We start from the raw sequence: 16,274 nt of genomic DNA, 5'->3' as shown, positions 1-16,274 counted from the left end.
CCTTATTATTTGGTAAATTATTTAGTACACTTATCTAATCCAACCATCAAATTTTTGGCATTGTTGCCAGGAATTATTGATATTTTTTATCAAACAATATAAATTACTTATCTATGAGTGGGGATTCCCCATTTGAAAACCCAGGTTGTAATGAATCTGATCCCTTCTGGGAGTACGAGCAGTACATACACACGCTTGGAGAGCAACAACTTTCTTTGATAAATCAAATTTCAGAGAATGTTGCTAAAGCTCATGATCGTGTAAGAGAATTCGCTAAGGAAACACAATGTGAAACTTTTCAAGAGGCAGACTTTAGCGAATCATCTCAAGACTATCTTGATACCACTCAAGCTAGAACATAGAGCTTGATGATGCAGGAAACATCACAGAAAACTCGTCCAGTAATAATAAGGGTATTCATCCAAACAAAAATGAAAACAATGCCCTGAACCTAATTGCCGTAAGATTGCCATAATAAGGATATTCATCCAAACAAATACCCAAAATTGCCATAAAAGACACAAGACACAAACAGATGATCCATATCCTCAATACACCCACATCGGCCGATGTATAGATGATTGTTAATAGGGTTAGGGCAGAGCTTTCATGAAGGTTAATATATTATTGATGTGAATTAATCAACTACTAGTTTATTTATTTTTGACATGGCAACTACTAGTTTAGGGCAATTTCCAAATTTATATGTCAATTTATCTTAAAAAATAATTTAGGTTTCGAGTTGTATTATTTCTTCTTTTTTTTTGTTCAATTTTGTATTATTTATTCTAATTATTTTTATTTAGGACAATGGTTTTGTTGGTCAAGCAATGAATTAAACAATGGACTCATCGAACTTTCCTTACGTACTTGACCCAGTTGGTTATGTACGAATGCTTGGCCTATTTAGGGTTGACACTCAGCCCTTGCTTTGGTTGATCTTGTAGTCGTGTGTTTTTTTTTCCTCTTTAAGAACTTCTCATGAAATTAAAATTATCCATTTATTGTATTGTATTGGACTATATGTTACCTCTAGATTTTATAGTGGAAAAGGTTGTAAAATAGTTAGGGTAAATCAAAACAAGAAATTCACTCAAATTTCAAACCAAACCATAATTGATGTGGTCCCTTAAAAGTAAAAGTTAGTTCATGTACATCTAGTTCTCATGAGTGGTAGTTGCCAGTTGGAGTTTTGGATAATTTTCATCTGCTAGTTTACTGTAAATCATCTATCAGAAGTTTCACTCTTAGAATTTATGCTATGTTGCATGTATATTTACACAAATTCCTTAAAGCATTTTTCAAATTGTGCAAAGGTTGAGTTGAATGTAATATCTAGACCCAACAACTTGCCATTATTCAGGAACTACTACATAAGATCTTAGGTGTAACACAACCAAACTTTAACCAAACTATTTTCAAACCATAAAAAAGTTTGTTGGGGGTTGAGATTGAGATATTGACATGTTCAGACTCATGAACAGTCACATGCACAAAAACTCTTTCACTCACACACACAACTCTTTTCTTTCTTTATAAAATACTTTCCAACTCCAAGAGTTTCTACACCAGAATTCTCAAACCCTCTAGTGATTTTACTTTACCAAATAATCTCAAATGGAGTTCCTCTCTTTACTTTATGGGGTTCTAGCATTGTACATATGTTTCCTAATTTGGAAACTATTAGATCAAAAGAGGGACCAAGAGTGTTACATATTAGATTACCAATGTTACAAGCCAACACAAGATAGAATGCTAGGGACTGAGTTTTGTGGCAAATTAATCAGAAGAACAGAAAATTTGGGTCTAAATGAGTACAAGTTTCTGCTCAAATCCATTGTAAGTTGCGGCATTGGCGAACAAACTTACGCCCCAAGAAATGTCATTGAAGGCCGCGAAGCATCACCAACGCTGAACGACGGGATCTCAGAGATGGAAGAGTTTTTCGACGACAGCATTGCAAAACTCCTTGCAAGATCAGCTACTTCCCCTTCCGAAATCGATGTTCTTGTTGTCAACATCTCAATGTTCACCTCTGTTCCCTCACTATCGTCGCTTATCATTAATCGTTACAAACTGAGACACGACGTAAAAGTGTACAATATCACTGGAATGGGTTGTAGTGCTAGTCTTATATCAGTAGATATTGTTAAAAACATTTTCAAATCACAAAGAAACAAGTTAGCACTTTTGGTCACATCAGAGTCTCTTAGTCCAAATTGGTATCCTGGTAGTAATAGATCAATGATCTTAGCCAATTGTCTTTTTCGCACCGGCGGTTGTGCCATTCTTTTGACAAACAAAAGATCCTTAAAGAACAAAAGTATATTGAAATTGAAGTGTTTAGTAAGGACGCACCACGGCGCCAGAGATGACTCGTATAACTGTTGCCTTAAAAAGGAAGACGAGCGCGGTGCAGTTGGTTTTTATTTATCGAAAACTCTCCCGTTGGTAGCAACAAGAGCTTTTGTTGAGAATTTAAGGGTAATTTCACCCAAAATTTTGCCAATAAGGGAACTTGTTAGGTTTCTGGTTGTATCGCATTTTAAGAAACTTAAGATAGCTAGTTTTTGTAGTTCTAAGTCTTCTAGTGGTGGAGGAACAAAAAGTACTAAATCACCATTGAATTTTAAAACTGGTGTTGATCATTTTTGCCTCCATACAGGAGGAAAAGCAGTGATTGATGGAGTTGGAAAGAGTTTAGATCTAAGTGAATATGATCTTGAGCCTGCAAGGATGACACTACATCGTTTTGGTAACACTTCTGCTGGTAGTTTGTGGTATGTGTTAGGGTACATGGAAGCCAAAAAGAGGCTAAAAAAAGGTGATAGAGTTTTTATGATAAGCTTTGGTGCTGGATTTAAATGCAATAGTTGCTTATGGGAAGTGATGAAAGATGTTGGAGATGCAAATGTATGGGAAGATTGTATTGATGATTATCCACCAGAGTCTTTGATCAATCCTTTCATGGAGAAGTATGGTTGGCTCAATGAAGTTGAGGATGAAACCAACTTTGAACTTCCTGAATTTCTTAAGTGAAGGTAATTATAATTTCATTCATTGTTGTGGAATGAAATAGCAAACTTGAGAAGAAGAAAATTTGAAGGGGTATCTTAATTTTTTCACTAGATTCTTGACAAGGATCAAGGTGATTGTGCATTAACTAATTTGATTATTATGTATACACTTGTTATTATAATTATTATTATTGAAACCCTGATCAATGGTTTACTACCCAATAAAGAGTTTGTCTACTTTTTGTTCATCTTTATTTTTCTTATATATACATATTGTGGGGACCTGGTTGGTTTCTTTTGGATTAGGATTTCTCTATTTTTCAAGTGAAATAGATAGTTCAATTTGAAGAGAGAGAAATAGTTCAATTTGAAGATAGTTTTTGTACTAATAAAATTGTTTAAAATGTAAGCAAATGGTAGACAAAAATTAAATCTTACAATATATCTTTAATATTTATACCATCGTCTTCAAATTGGGAAAAGTATTAGGCAAGTTACATGGTAGTTGTGTTAGTTAGAGCAGGACAATTTTAACTTAGGTTGATGTGAATTAATTAGTTAGCTAGTTTATAGCTAGGGTGTATTGTACCTTAGGATCGGTACCTTGATGATGGACATCAAGCACCGAGGCACCCAAGCCCAAGGACGGGGGGTCTCGCATATCGAGGTCAAACAAGCCAACTAGGATAGAAAGTCCTTTGAGGAATGACTGAAAGACTTAGACCCTATCTAGACCGAGAGGATTCAACTAGCCAATACACAACACTTTTACCCGACGCATGGCTCTTATCAATGCCTCTGGGACTAACATCGCTCTTATCAATGCCTCTGGGACTTGCACCCTATCTAGACCGAGAGGATTCAACTAGCCAATACACACGCACTCTCACCTTAAAACCCTAAGAAACTGCCTGACCAAGGGAAAACCCTAGGAATGTGTTTCTAGACAAGAACATTGGCGTCCACAGTGGGGCTACAATAAAACTTTATGACCACCTAGCTCCAATAACATCTTCAGCCACTCGAATTGACATCGACATTATGAAACAATAATGCCCAAATGTTTTCAGCGAAGGCATGAATGATGTCGTACTGGAGAGACTCATGGCAACTTTGAGGGAGTTGCAAGAGAAAAACATGGAGCATCGGGCAAGACATGAGGAAGAAGACCATCTGTAGAATGAAGTGAAGGCACTAGAGGAGGAGCTACTCCGTTAAATGGAGGGTCAAGAAGTTGAAACCTATAAACAAATAGAACATTGAGAGAAAGATATAGGGAGGGAGCGAGTTGGGGCAAGAAATGGAGAACCTCCATAACTAGACACAGAGGGTGGAGACAACCAAATTATTTCCCAAGGTGTTTTAACCTTTCTCTAAAGAAATTCAAAATATTTTCATTCTTCATCACTTTCGCGAGCCAACCCTCGAGTCATACAACGACACAAAGTGACCCCCAAATTCACATTTCCACCTTCCAAACCCAAATGTGGAAAGTGGAAACAATGCTCTATGCTGCAAAATGTTTGTAGGAAAAAAGAAGGATGTAGCTCACAAATAGATTGTGGGGTTACCCCCAATATCCATTGTCAGCTTTGAAGATTCAACAACCAAGTTCATGGCTCAGTTTGCAATTAACATAGTGAAAGTGTTGCAAGTTTCAAATTTGTTTGATATAAAGCAACTTCCGACTAGACCCTCCAAAATTTCCAAGACTTCTTAAGGGTGGAGGAGCATGATGAACAGTTGTCCGCCATGTCCTTCCAAAGAGTTTTGAGATCTAACACATTTAGTGAAACACTAACCCTACTGAATCCTAGGACTATGGACTAGTTAAGGCTCAGGGTGGAAAACATACCAAGGAAGAACAAGTAGTAAAATCCAAGGTGGTGTGAATTCTATCTGGCAGCAGGTCAGGATGTAGAGCAATGTAGAATCTTGCAAAATAGGATTGAGCATGTGATTCAGGCATGTGAGCTAGGAAAGTATGTATGGAGGCAGAAACAAGCTTATAAGTGACAATAGCCACAAGTTGGAAAATTCCTTGACCCACCTCCCAAACAAGCACCATAAACCATGGAAAGAAGAAACAAGAAGCATTTATGTAGAAGAAGATATTTTAGAGGATCAAAATACTTGGTTAACTTTAGTTTAAATTTTACATTGGTAGTAAAACAAAAATAGTTTATATTTCATTTTTATTGTTTTTATTTATTTATTTATTTTCTGTTTTAACCTTCAGGTTCCTGTGATAAATGGACACTAGTAACCAGGAGTTGGAATAATTAGTAAAGCATGGATAAAATTAGTTACAGAAATAAAACTGATTTATCCCAAACGATTCATTCTTTTATTATTTTTTAATTGGTTGTGTAACATGGAAGAATTATTGTCTTCCCTTAGGTGTCACCGTCAATTGAACTCTTTCAATTTAGGTTTCAATTTTGGACAATAATTTTGTTGGTCAAGCAATTAATTAGGCAATGAACTTTCATTACCAGCGAGTGCTTGGCCTACTAAGGGAAGTTGACACACACAAAATTGATTTGGAAAGTGAAAGATGTCTTCTACTCAAACTTATCCAAAGATTTATCTTATTCAATGTGTGATTTGTAGCAATGACTTCAAAGTAAAATCCTAGGATTTTGCAATTATGTTTGCCTTCAATCATCATGATAGTTAAAATTCCAATTTAAATATGTTTGTCCTTAATCCTACCATTTTTTTTGTCTTACGCTATTTTATATGGATATATATGAATATAATTGAAATTTATGATTTTTGTATAATCTTACGATTAGTGTTGCGATTGCACGATTTAAGATTTTAAATTCCTTCTATGATTTGCATTAAATCTCGATTTTAACTACCTTGGTTGAGAGTTTAAAGGCTGAATTGAATCTTCTATCCAGATCCAACAGTTTTACTTGTGCAGCAGCTACTGCATATGATCTAGGTGTGCCGCACCTAAAGGTTTTCCAAAACATTAAAATATTTTTATGTGAGTTGAGTTATTGACATATTAACTCTTATAAACACATTACTTCAAAAAACAAAAACACACTTATGAACACATTTAAATGCCCAAAAACTGTTCCACCCACACACTCAACTTTTCTCCCCCCTTATAAAACACTTCCTCTAGCTTGAATACTTTCCCATCCTTCAAAACTCTCTCCACCAAAATTCTATAACCCCACTCTCTCTCAAATGGAGTTCCTCTCTCTACTTTATGTAGTTCCAGCATTGTACATATGTTTCCTAATATGGAAACTATACGATCAAAAGAGGGACCAAGAGTGCTACATATTAGATTACCAATGTTACAAGCCAACACAAGATAGAATGCTAGGGACAGAGTTTTGTGGCAAAATAATCAGAAGAACAAAAAATTTGGGTCTAGATGAGTACAAATTTCTCCTCAAAGCCGTTGTAAGTTCCGGAATTGGCGAACAAACTTACGCACCAAGAAATGTCTTTGAAGGCCGCGAATCATCACCAACACTGAACGACGGGATCTCTGAGATGGAAGAGTTTTTCAACGACAGCATTGCGAAACTCCTAGCTAGATCAGCGATTTCCCCTTCCGAAATCGACATTCTTGTCGTCAACATCTCAATGCTCGCCATTCTTCCTTCTTTATCTTCGCGAATCATTAACCGTTACAAAATGAGACACGACGTAAAAGTGTACAATCTCACCGGAATGGGTTGTAGTGCAAGTCTTATATCATTAGATATTGTTAAAAACATTTTCAAATCACAGAGAAATAAGTTAGCACTTTTGGTCACATCAGAGTCTCTTAGTCCAAATTGGTATACTGGCAATGATAGATCAATGATCCTAGCCAACTGTCTTTTCCGTTCCGGCGGTTGCTCGATTCTTTTGACAAATAAAAGATCCTTAAAAAACAGAAGCATACTGAAATTGAAGTGTTTAGTACGAACGCACCACGGCGCAAGAGAAGACTCTTACAATTGTTGCATTCAAAAGGAAGATGAGCAGGGTAGGCTTGGTTTTCATTTAGGGAAAACTCTCCCAAAAGCAGCAACAAAAGTTTTTGTTGACAATTTAAGGGTAATTTCACCTAAAATTTTGCCAACAAGGGAATTGCTTAGGTTTCTTCTTGTGTTACTTTTCAACAAACTTAAAATAGCTACTAGTTCTTCTAAGTCTTATAGTGGTGGAGCAACAAAAAGTACTAAATCACCATTGAATTTCAAAACTGGAGTTGATCATTTTTGCCTCCACACAGGAGGAAAAGCAGTGATTGATGGAATTGGAATGAGTTTAGATTTAAGTGAATATGATCTTGAGCCTGCAAGGATGACACTACATCGTTTCGGTAACACTTCTGCTAGTAGCTTGTGGTATGTGTTAGGGTACATGGAAGCAAAAAAGAGGCTCAAGAAAGGTGATAGAGTATTTATGATAAGCTTTGGTGCTGGATTTAAATGCAATAGTTGCTTATGGGAAGTGATGAAAGATGTTGGAGATGCAAATGTTTGGGAAGATTGTATTGATAATTATCCACCAAAGTCTTTGGTCAATCCTTTCATGGAGAAGTATAGTTGGGTCAATGAAGTTGAGGATCCTAACAACTATGATCTTCCTGAATTTCTCAAGTGAAGGTAATTAATTTCATTCAATCATTGTGGAATGAAATACCAAAATTAAGTTAAGGTTATTGTGCATTATTTTCTTTATTCTGTATTAATATACACTCGTTGTTATTATGATTGAAACCCTGATCAAGGGAATAGATTCTCTCAAATTCTTTTTTTGTCATGTGTTATCAATATCACTGTTGATATTTTGACTCTTACTCTTTAATTAAAAACTCGTCTCACATGTTAATATTTAATGTTGAGATTGACAACACATGATAAAAATTTTGTTGAGAGAATTCATTCCCTTCATCATCGGTTCATTTCCAAATAAGGAGTTTGTCTACTTTTCGTTCATCTATAAAATTTGTTTCAATAGTGTGGGAACATTGTTGGTTTCTTTACTTAACTTGTACAAATCAATTTTATATACATATATATTCTTTAGCAATTGGCTCATCATTTTTTTATGAGTATGAATGAAGCTCGGTCCTACAAGGTTTACAACTCTTACATTAATTATCTACATCAACCACTCATATTATTTTTGTTTCTATGTTTTGAACAACGGTTTTTAATGAAAAATCTATCTTTTGTTCGTTGCTCTCACTTTTTTTGTTACTGTCGTTTAGCAATGATTAATTCTCGTCTCTAATCACTTACTTAAAATGCTCAAATATTTTACTGTTTGGATCAATCAATTGTTGATTATTATATTTTAAATTAGAGCAACTTCATATTAAAGAGTTTAAATAAATTAATTTGAATTTAAATAATTGAAGGAAATCAAGCATTCATCGTTCAAAACTGGTTTGTACTAGTGTGAAAAGAACATTTCTGACTAAAAATAAATTGTCTGGTATTTTCCTTTACTTCGTAAAAACTGGTATAAATTTATGATGGGGCTGAAAATATGTCATTTTTTAATGTTGAATAGCAATGAATGCTTGCTAAACTAAGTGAAGGGCCAATGGAAAATTTATTATTCACTGTCAAAACTTTAAGCCACTATACCACTCTCTTTTCCTTCTCTACTACTAGTACCGTTAGGTTTGCAAAAATCCCAGGAAGTAAATTCACGATTGACCATGTAATTTTTTTTTAAACAAAGGACAATAGTCATTAAAAACTCACACACGTAAATAAAAGAGTCAGAGTTTAAAATTATAGCGTTTGGCTCAACAATTTCGACAATGATACTTACACCCTCCGGTCACTAATATGAGCAAAAAATTATATTTTAGGTCCATTCATTTAATGATGTATATGGTCTATAATAAAGATCATGTGCATCATTAAATGAATGAATCTAAAATATAAATTTTTACTTATAATTGTGACCGGATGGTGTACTACTTAGTAGCGTGGATATTGCTTGGAAGGAATTGAATAGCATCATTTAAATTGTATAAAATTTTAATTTTTCCAAAGATATCTTTAAATAGAAGGTTTTGCAGGTGGAGGGTTCTACTTGTAAAAAATTGCACACTTATGATTCAATATGTTCGGTTTCCCGTCCCAGAGTTCCAAAGCTTTCTGTTCTCAATAAAAGACCAATAGTACTTTGCATAACAGAGATATATTTATATACAAATTAATATACTCTCGTACGAATATAACTTTAGAAAAAAGTCTTGCCACCTTGAAGTGGATAACAATATTGAACTAATATCCCTAAAAAAAAAATATATATATTGAATTAATATTAAAAAAAAAGTATATTATGCTAGGGTTTCGTAACCATTTTACAATGGTTACAAAACCCCATAAAATGGTCTGTGGACTTTTTGTATCAGTTTTTTTTTTGTCAAAAGTGTTACAACCCCTTATATATTATAGTTTAGGTTAGTGATCCATTTGAATTTTTTAGTCAACCACTACCGTATGCAATCATTGCCGTCCATTAGTAAGAGCATCAAGCTTTATGGAGTCGGATCTCTAATTTATGCGGCCTTAAATATTTTGTTATATAGTAAGCAGATTCAAACCGAGCACTTATTAGAGACTTCGAGTGATAACTTTCAAATATTGTTTTTGGAGAGATTACTCTCGAACGACATTTTTTTGTTTTTTAAAAATTTCGATTGATAACTTTTGAAGATTGTTTTTCAAGATAATGAGCAAATATGGGGCCAAAAGAGCAATGACCCACTTATTATATGATATAAAAAAAACCTGAATTTTTTAGACAACCATTACCGTATGCAATTATGACCGTCCATTAGCAAGAGCATCAAGCTCGAGTCGGCCCTCTAATTTATAGTGCTTAAATATTTTGTTATATTATTAAGGATACTTGTTAGCATTTCCTTCGACCTAATGTTTATATGCCTAATTATCGTTAAATCCAGATTGAAAAAAATTTCTTTCGTCATAAAGGATTAAAAACAAAAATGTAGCTGAGGCAAACTAGACTTTTTCGGTCTCTTAAATATAAAGTTGAAGTGTTAAATCAAAAGTTGGATATACATAACAATGAACATATGTGTGGTCCTTCTCAATAAAATAGAAAAATAAATATCCGTATTTGCAAAGCAGAAGACAGCAAGTGTAATTGCAACTTCTCATTTACTACTATAATTTTTGTGCACCGTTTTAGGATAAGTCTTTCTCTTTTAATTAATCGCCGCTGAGTTTGCAACAGGTGATACAGATCTAATATACAGCAACATAATTTAAAGCTATAAGCATTAGTAACAGTTTCAAATAGTACTAATAATGATGAAAACGGCTGTGTGAGCCCTAATATTTAGGTCTTGCTAACCCTACCTGAACACTCGTTACCATTTCATTTTGTTTTTACACCGAAGAAATTGTAATAACCATCTGAAACTTACATAGAAAAGTGAAAGAGTCGGGTTTCAATCTTTGATTATGATATATCAAACATTTGATTTAATGATTTCGACATTTTTATAAGTTTAGATAGGGTTTGTACAGCTGTGTGACATAGTAGAGAAAAGAGGTTAGAAGATAACATAATACTAGTATAAAATTATTAGTATTAAAGTGAGCAAGAGCAATAATAGTGGGGTTGTGAATAATCAATTCAGCATTTGTAGAAGCCACCCAACGCTAATAAATGCAGACAAAGGGAACCCAATTTGGCCAAAGAACAAAATGTGATGCTAATTAAAGACCCATCCAATCGGGTGACTTATGGAAATCAAATCAAATACAATGTTGAATGCTTCTCTCCAACTCTCTTCTCATTGTCACTCTGATTTATTCGCCGAATGTTTAGTTGTTGTAGAAATAAAGATCAGAAGGTATGTTCCATAAATGTAGTTCAGTTGTTAGCTACTATGAACAATATTTGTAGGGACTGGGGTCGAATCCCGGATTCTTCACTTCTCCATACTTTAAATAGTATGTGATCTAGTCACTAGGCTATTAAACTAAAAAAAAAAAAAAAACTAGAAGGTACAGTTCTTTTTTGGTATTAATCATGTCGCTCTGGAATGGAACTAATATTTAAGGGTTCGATCGTAAAATAATATAGTCAAATCAATCGAATTTGACTCCTCTCAAACAATATGTCTTTTGGTTGTTAAACATTTCATCCAAATTACTTGATTGTCATGAGACATATAATATGATACATGAGAGTACAACTTCAATATCATTATAGTTTAGGCTCCAATAATTTTAATTATGTGTTTTAAATTTTCAAAACCTAAGTTTTAAGTTTCATTTATGTTTTGAGTGTCAATTATTTTTAGTTAAGATACTCAAATTTACGTAGTTTCACTACGAATTAAGAAAAGTATAAAAAATAAAAAAATAAAAAAAACTTTGACACATAATATTAATGAAAAATGACAAAATAATAAAGATTTAAATTTATAAACACAATAAAAATATCAATTTTGACACCCACGTACTTGTAAGCGTTGAAACACATAATATTAAAAAATTATATTAAATTAAAAAATGATTTTAATGTTATAAAAAAATTTCTTTGTTTACTTAATAACAATTTTAATAAAAGTGGTGGTTGCATGAGGGGCCAGCGGGTAATTGTTGGGGTGGCAATGATTGTCGCATCAGTTGACAATTGTCGGAATAATGGCGGTTAGAGACGGCAAGAGTGGTGGTTGAAAATAGTCGGAAAGTGGATGGGGATGGCGGGAATGGTGGACAAAGTGGTTTTGTAAAAGTGAACGTTAAAACAAAAATTAGATTTTTCTTTTTTAATGAATCATATTTTTGTAGTTTGAGGAAGTGAAAACTATTTTTCCTTCAAAAAATAGTGAAAACTATTTTAATACTAAGTAAAAAACAATTTACCACATTTTACCCGAATAGGTTTTATTCTTAAATTTAATTTTAAAGTCAGATAATTAGAACCACCTGAAGATAGTGGGTGTGTTGCATCAAAAAACAAGAGTTGGGTATGGGTCAGCAATGAGTTATTGACATTGTGCTGCAAAATTTGAATGTATATCCTTTTAAGATGTTAGTTGAATGTATAGAACATCTGTATTTTAAATTTTATTCATTCATAATTTTATAGAGTCCCTTCCTATAAAGCTCATATACTCCAAACACGGAGACGTATCTGTATCAAATATCGATATTGTATGGATATTTGCAGGTACATATCTACGAAGTTTCGAAATTAATTATTTTAATTTTTAAAAAATATATTATCGGATATTTATAGGAAAAATTAATGCACAAGTGTATGATTCAGTTTTGGATTAACTTATATGATTCAATGAAGAGTAATCAATGTTTATTTTTTTAAGTATTTTACATGCATATAAATTTTCGTTGGAGGGGTGATTTAGGGTCAATTTTTGACCCTAAATCACCCCTCTAACTCGTTTTTCTATTTCCCTTTTATTGAAATAAGTGATTTTCACATCTGTTACGTTTTTTATTTTGTGATTTCGTCGTCTTCGTGCGACGTTGGTTTGTTCGTCGTCTTTGTGCGACGTTGTTTGTCTTTCTTGTTTCTCTCAGGTATTTGATCGGTTCAGATTGTCAGATCAGCTTCGATCCAGTGCAGATCCAATCAATGACTTTGGCGTCATCCACGTTGCAGATTCGGAGACATGGCTATTCCGGATATTTAAATATAGTCATATGTGTAGGCCTTTGTACCTTGCCGTTTTATGCTATTAACATGGATGTTGTGAGCCTGTTCACAAATTCATCCTTTTTGTTTTTAGCGAATTTGCATTATATCGATGTACTCTGTCAATTTGAATGAATGAATATAATTTATTTTTGTCAAAAAAAAAAGTTTTAGTATAAAATTTTGTTAACGTATCTTAAATTTTAAAAATTATTGTATATTCGCTTTCATATTATAACAAATTATACTTATCTTATTCAATGATACCAACAAATAACAAATATAAGTTAAATTTTTCTGTTTTTGAATTACATAACAAAATAACATTTTTATAGTCAAATTTATTTAAGGGTGTAATCGCAAATGAAAAGTGTATGTATTAAATTAATATAAAAGTTAATAGTATAATTTGGGGCATCAACAAAAAAATAAAAAAAAAATAAACTAATTTGTGGCTGGAAAAGTAGGCGTGAATTAATTACAAGGGTCCAATCTCGTGTGGATTTCAACTAGAAGTCTAGAACCTATGACTAACAAAAATATAAAGAAATAACATCTCCAATATAAGATTTTTTTTTATGATTCATAATACGGGTAGAGATATGCATCAATGCAGGTCTTCGTGACTCGAGATAATGAGAGGAAACGTGGTCTCTCAAATAAAGTTGTGCTACTAAAACGATGAACAAGCTGTCAAAATAAATGAACATCTTTAACAGATGTTGTGCATATTGGACTTTATCAACGGATCACATCGCAAAATGGAAAGTTGTCACCCGAACTTGAGGTGCCACATACCCCCTCAGTGAGGGAAAACTAAAGCGCACTACCTTCACAAATAGTTGAGTCAGAATAAACATTGTAGGTCTTGTCGTTTGGCTAATAAGAAGAGTTTTGCATATAAATACTCATTTGTACGGTGCATAGCACACAATCAATCAAATTCTAACTATTTATGCAATTTTATCAATTTACCTTTCTTCCTTTATCTTTATTTTAGATTCATTATTTCTTAGCTAAAAAAGGTGTTCTACTTGATATTCCACTAGAGTAGTTTGGGAACTCATATACGAGGTACTATGTTTATTTATCCGCTTAATCATTTGACAAAAGAGAATGACAGTTAAGGACTATATGTCGATACCTCGACTAAATCTATAGTTGTACAACATAATAAAATGAGTTTCTTCCCTTCGCTTTTTAATTATAACAATGTTAATTTTTGTTAACAATATGGATTGGGCAATCCAACACATGTTGGAACAACCGGTAAGGAGTGAGATTATACTTCTTTCAGTCTCATATATAAATAATGGTTTTTATTTTTTTTAGATTCATTAAATAATTAATGTATCTAGATCGAACAAGGGTCTGTCGTTGGTCATTGCACAATGGAGCTATACTGCTTGACTTTTCCTTCCCACTCCATTTGCAATCGACAATTAAACATGCTTTTTTTTTTTTGCATAATCCATTTTGGCAGTCCTCAATCTTTTCTCTATGAGAAAGACCAATATGAGATGAAAAATGTTAATGAGTGTCTTTGAGACATTGATTAAAGTGCTATGAAAAGTATGTTTGCATCAAAAAGCGATGTACTTATTTTTAAGACAAAAATAAAAACTTGTATTTCCAAAATAATATTTTATTTGAATGGATTTTCTAACCAATACACTTAAGGTAGTCGTTAGCAAAACCAACTTGTATTTCTAACAAGTCTCGAACTGACCTAATTTGTATAATGGTTTGCTCTTCAAAGTTTTTAACAACTACATTCACTTGATACTACCTCCTTTGTTTTGGCACAATTCATTTGACATTGTATACAGTGGAGGTTGCTTGCTTATATGTGTATTTAAGAATTCGGTTTCATTTTTGGTCAAATGGATGTGTTGCATCATTTTACGGCAAATGTGCATATACAATGTCATGATGTTACTCCTTTTAGCATCGACAAGAGGCGTGGGCTATTGATGATTGCAATATTTATCTTTTTACCATAGACAAGAAGAGTGTGCTATTGATTATTGCAATATCTATCAACCAATTCAAACAATAGGGTTTAATTTTGTTGTAAAAGAACAATCAATTTACTATCTTGGTCATATATGTTTCTTCAAAAATGTGCCGTGGTAGTGAGAAGGCATGACTACTATGTATGTCATCTTGGTTCTCAGCATTCATTGCGTTGGGTGTTTATTGTACTTTGATCAATTTTTCTTTCTAGGTTTGGCATGCTTGTTGGGTGCATGGATATTTAACTTCACTCTCTGTCTTATAACTGATGTGAAAACCTTATTGTCATATTTTAAAGTGCGTCTATTACAATAGTGGGACAGTGACCTGATGTAGAAAACAAGATTTCACAACAGTCCAAACCCAATGTGAAAGGATGTAGACTTACCACGTCATGTCATCTTACATCGGTTGCCACCTGATATAAAAACTCCATTCTGTAGTAATAATACGACTGTTGTTATTAATGAAATGAGTTGAGTTTGTTTTTGTTAAAAAATATATAAATATTTGTAGCATCTTCTAGTTTGGGACATCCAAAAAAAAATTAATCTGGGGCTCATTGTTGTTAAAACCCCGACTTAAATTCTAAAATCCAGTATTTTGTAACTTTCTTCACATTCAACGACTCAAATCCATTGTAGAATTCTAAAATAGGTCAAATCCATCGATTTTAATTGCAATTTTACGATTTCTTATAAACTATAAGTCATTTATGACCCTATATCATTTATAACATATATTTAGTATTATTATTTTTTGGTAAAATCATTCGATTTTGATTGCAATTTTACAATTTCCTATATCGATTCTACAAAAGTCCTTGAATAAAATCCTTCAATTTTGATTGCGATTTTACGAGTTCCGATTTCGTTATTCCCTTTCGACCTGAAGTAAAGTCCCGATTTTGACAACCTCTGGAAAAGTAGGTGTGAATTAATTAAGGGTTAATTAAATTTTTGGTCCCTATAAATATCTGCAGTTTTGTTTTTAGTCCCTATAAAAATATATCACACTTTTTAGTCCCTACAAAAAATTTTGTTAGTGTTTTTAGTCCCTGTTAAATTAAAATTTGTTTAATTATGCTTAAACTTCTAAATTTTTGAAAGATTTTTTACATACATCTTCATAACATCGTAAGACACTCTTTTGTAAAAAAAAAATTAGTTTTTTAACATGTAATGAATTAAATATGAATTTTTCTAAAAGCCAAATTTTCAACATTATATTAATGAAAATTTGGACCTAATAATAAAATTTTAAGTTACTTTTTTGCGGAGGAACTTTGTATAATATTCTAAGTAAGTATGTGAAAAATATGTTACAAATTTAAAAGTTTAAGTACAATTAAGCAAATTTTAATTTTATAAAGACTAAAAGTATGTGTTGGTCCCTGTTAAATTGAAATTTGTTTAATTATACTTAAACTTTTATTTTTTTAAATGATTTTTAACAGACATGTTAAGAACATTATAATAATCTCTTTTATAAAAAATTAAAATTTTTTAACATGTAATGCATTAAATATAATTTTTTTAAAACGCCAAAAATTCA

General features: G+C 32.7%; 2 protein-coding genes across 2 annotated transcripts; both read left to right on the top strand.

Moving 5' to 3' along the window:
- The first annotated feature begins 1,457 nt into the window (after positions 1 to 1,457).
- On the top strand, positions 1,458 to 3,265 carry LOC11412931 (3-ketoacyl-CoA synthase 12). The gene has a single exon (XM_003606540.3). It carries the CDS (start codon positions 1,618 to 1,620, stop codon positions 3,037 to 3,039), a length of 1,422 nt encoding a protein of 473 aa, XP_003606588.1. The 5' UTR covers positions 1,458 to 1,617; the 3' UTR covers positions 3,040 to 3,265.
- Positions 3,266 to 6,089: 2,824 nt separating this feature from the next.
- LOC11410175 (3-ketoacyl-CoA synthase 12) lies at positions 6,090 to 8,083 on the top strand. The gene has a single exon (XM_003606538.4). The coding sequence runs from the start codon at positions 6,225 to 6,227 to the stop codon at positions 7,641 to 7,643; it is 1,419 nt and encodes a 472-aa protein (XP_003606586.1). The 5' UTR covers positions 6,090 to 6,224; the 3' UTR covers positions 7,644 to 8,083.
- Positions 8,084 to 16,274: the final 8,191 nt, after the last annotated feature.

The sequence above is a fragment of the Medicago truncatula genome, chromosome 4 (genome assembly GCF_003473485.1).
Source record: "Medicago truncatula cultivar Jemalong A17 chromosome 4, MtrunA17r5.0-ANR, whole genome shotgun sequence".
NCBI classification, from domain to species: domain Eukaryota; kingdom Viridiplantae; phylum Streptophyta; class Magnoliopsida; order Fabales; family Fabaceae; genus Medicago; species Medicago truncatula.
This window is presented reverse-complemented; position numbering and strand designations above follow the sequence as displayed.